This window comes from Perkinsus marinus (assembly GCF_000006405.1).
Source record: "Perkinsus marinus ATCC 50983 genomic scaffold scf_1104296955158, whole genome shotgun sequence".
NCBI classification, from domain to species: Eukaryota; Perkinsozoa; order Perkinsida; family Perkinsidae; genus Perkinsus; species Perkinsus marinus.
In genome coordinates this window covers 1-1243 of record NW_003207885.1, presented here as the reverse complement: position 1 = coordinate 1243, position 1243 = coordinate 1, and the positions used below count along the sequence as shown (strand labels likewise).

The 1243-nt window shown below is 53.7% G+C and overlaps 1 protein-coding gene across 1 annotated transcript; it reads left to right on the top strand.

Annotated features, from left to right (window-relative positions):
- Positions 1–323: 323 nt before the first annotated feature.
- Positions 324–1146, top strand: Pmar_PMAR003766 (hypothetical protein; the record flags this gene model as incomplete). Its single annotated transcript, XM_002775938.1, has 5 exons — positions 324–457; positions 514–636; positions 681–839; positions 902–1006; positions 1051–1146. Coding segments are annotated over 5 exons (617 nt in total), but the record flags the coding sequence as incomplete, so codon positions are not given.
- Between the last annotated feature and the right edge of the window lie 97 nt (positions 1147–1243).

Below are 1243 nucleotides of genomic sequence, written 5' to 3'. Positions count from 1 at the left end.
GGGCTTGAGCATGGAAGAGATCTCCTTAGCCTACGAGGCCACAATAGAGGAAGCGTTGGGGAACTGGCTAGGAGGCAAAGACGTGCAAGAGTGGACCCCATGTATTCTCCTTCGAGTGGCTCGCTGCTGCAGAAGTGCCTCTCTTGCCAATCGAGTCGCCAAAGCGGCATTACAGCATCGGAAAAGCATGTATTTTGATAAGGACGGCGCCGACCTTGAGAGCTTCGTGATTGGCGTCATGTATGGTCATGCTTTGAAGCAAGATCTGCACATAGGTCAGGGCTCGTCGTTTTGGGCGGTTTGAATGCCCTGGTCTTCCTCAGAGCTCTGCTCCTGGTTGAACCCTCTGGTAGTACGCCAACTGGATGCTTTCAAACAGCCCAGTCTCGTGATACGAGGAATGAGGCCCTCCAAATGCTCAAGATACGAAGGGAGATGGGCGGAGGAAATCAGCAGTGTGAGTCGTCGTTGGTCTACCCTTCTGAGCATTCGCGCACTCTAGCCGTGACTCAGAGTCTTCTTGGTAACATAGCTCGCCTCCTCGACCCAGAGCGAGAGGTCAAACCAGCATCGGCAGTAGTACTGGAGCTCTGCGTTGCAGCAGCTGAAGCCTTCGCTCTTGCCAGGAGCCACGAGGTCAGTCATGGGGATCCAGTATCCGTCAGCATCCGCCAAGTCAGGTTACTCTGAACTCGTCAGCGGCCGCTATACTGGACCCGGCTTCTGCAGCCGCTCGAGACAGCGTTTGGGAGATCCCGATCGATCGCATTCCCGAGCTGTTGTTGGCAGTGTTCTCCCTGGATCTGGAGGGAGGAGAGGGCCACAGCTTATCTTATCAAGTAGCCAAAAGCTGCTGCGCTGATAGAGACTTCTGATTCGGTCCATACCGGTTCACTCGTAGGTCAGTTCAGTGTTCCTTCGAGCATGTGAGAGATGGCTAATGATTCTCAAGAACAAGGCGAGTTTGGCCGCAGAAGAAGCAGAACTCCTTACTGAGTTCCTCGAGGTCGCAACTTGAATCCTTGCCGCGTTTGGAACTCCATCTCATAGGTGTTGGACGAGGTTGGCTATTCCTATGAGGAGCTCACCACAGCTGCAGCCTCGGTCATGGGGGAAGAGGAGGCGGAGGATACAGCGCATGCATGAACGTTTCCGTTATGACGTTTCGTTTCACCCACGATGCTCCGAGTTTCACAATGAGTTACTGTCAATGAGAGCGGCACTGCGGTAGAAAGCAAGAAAT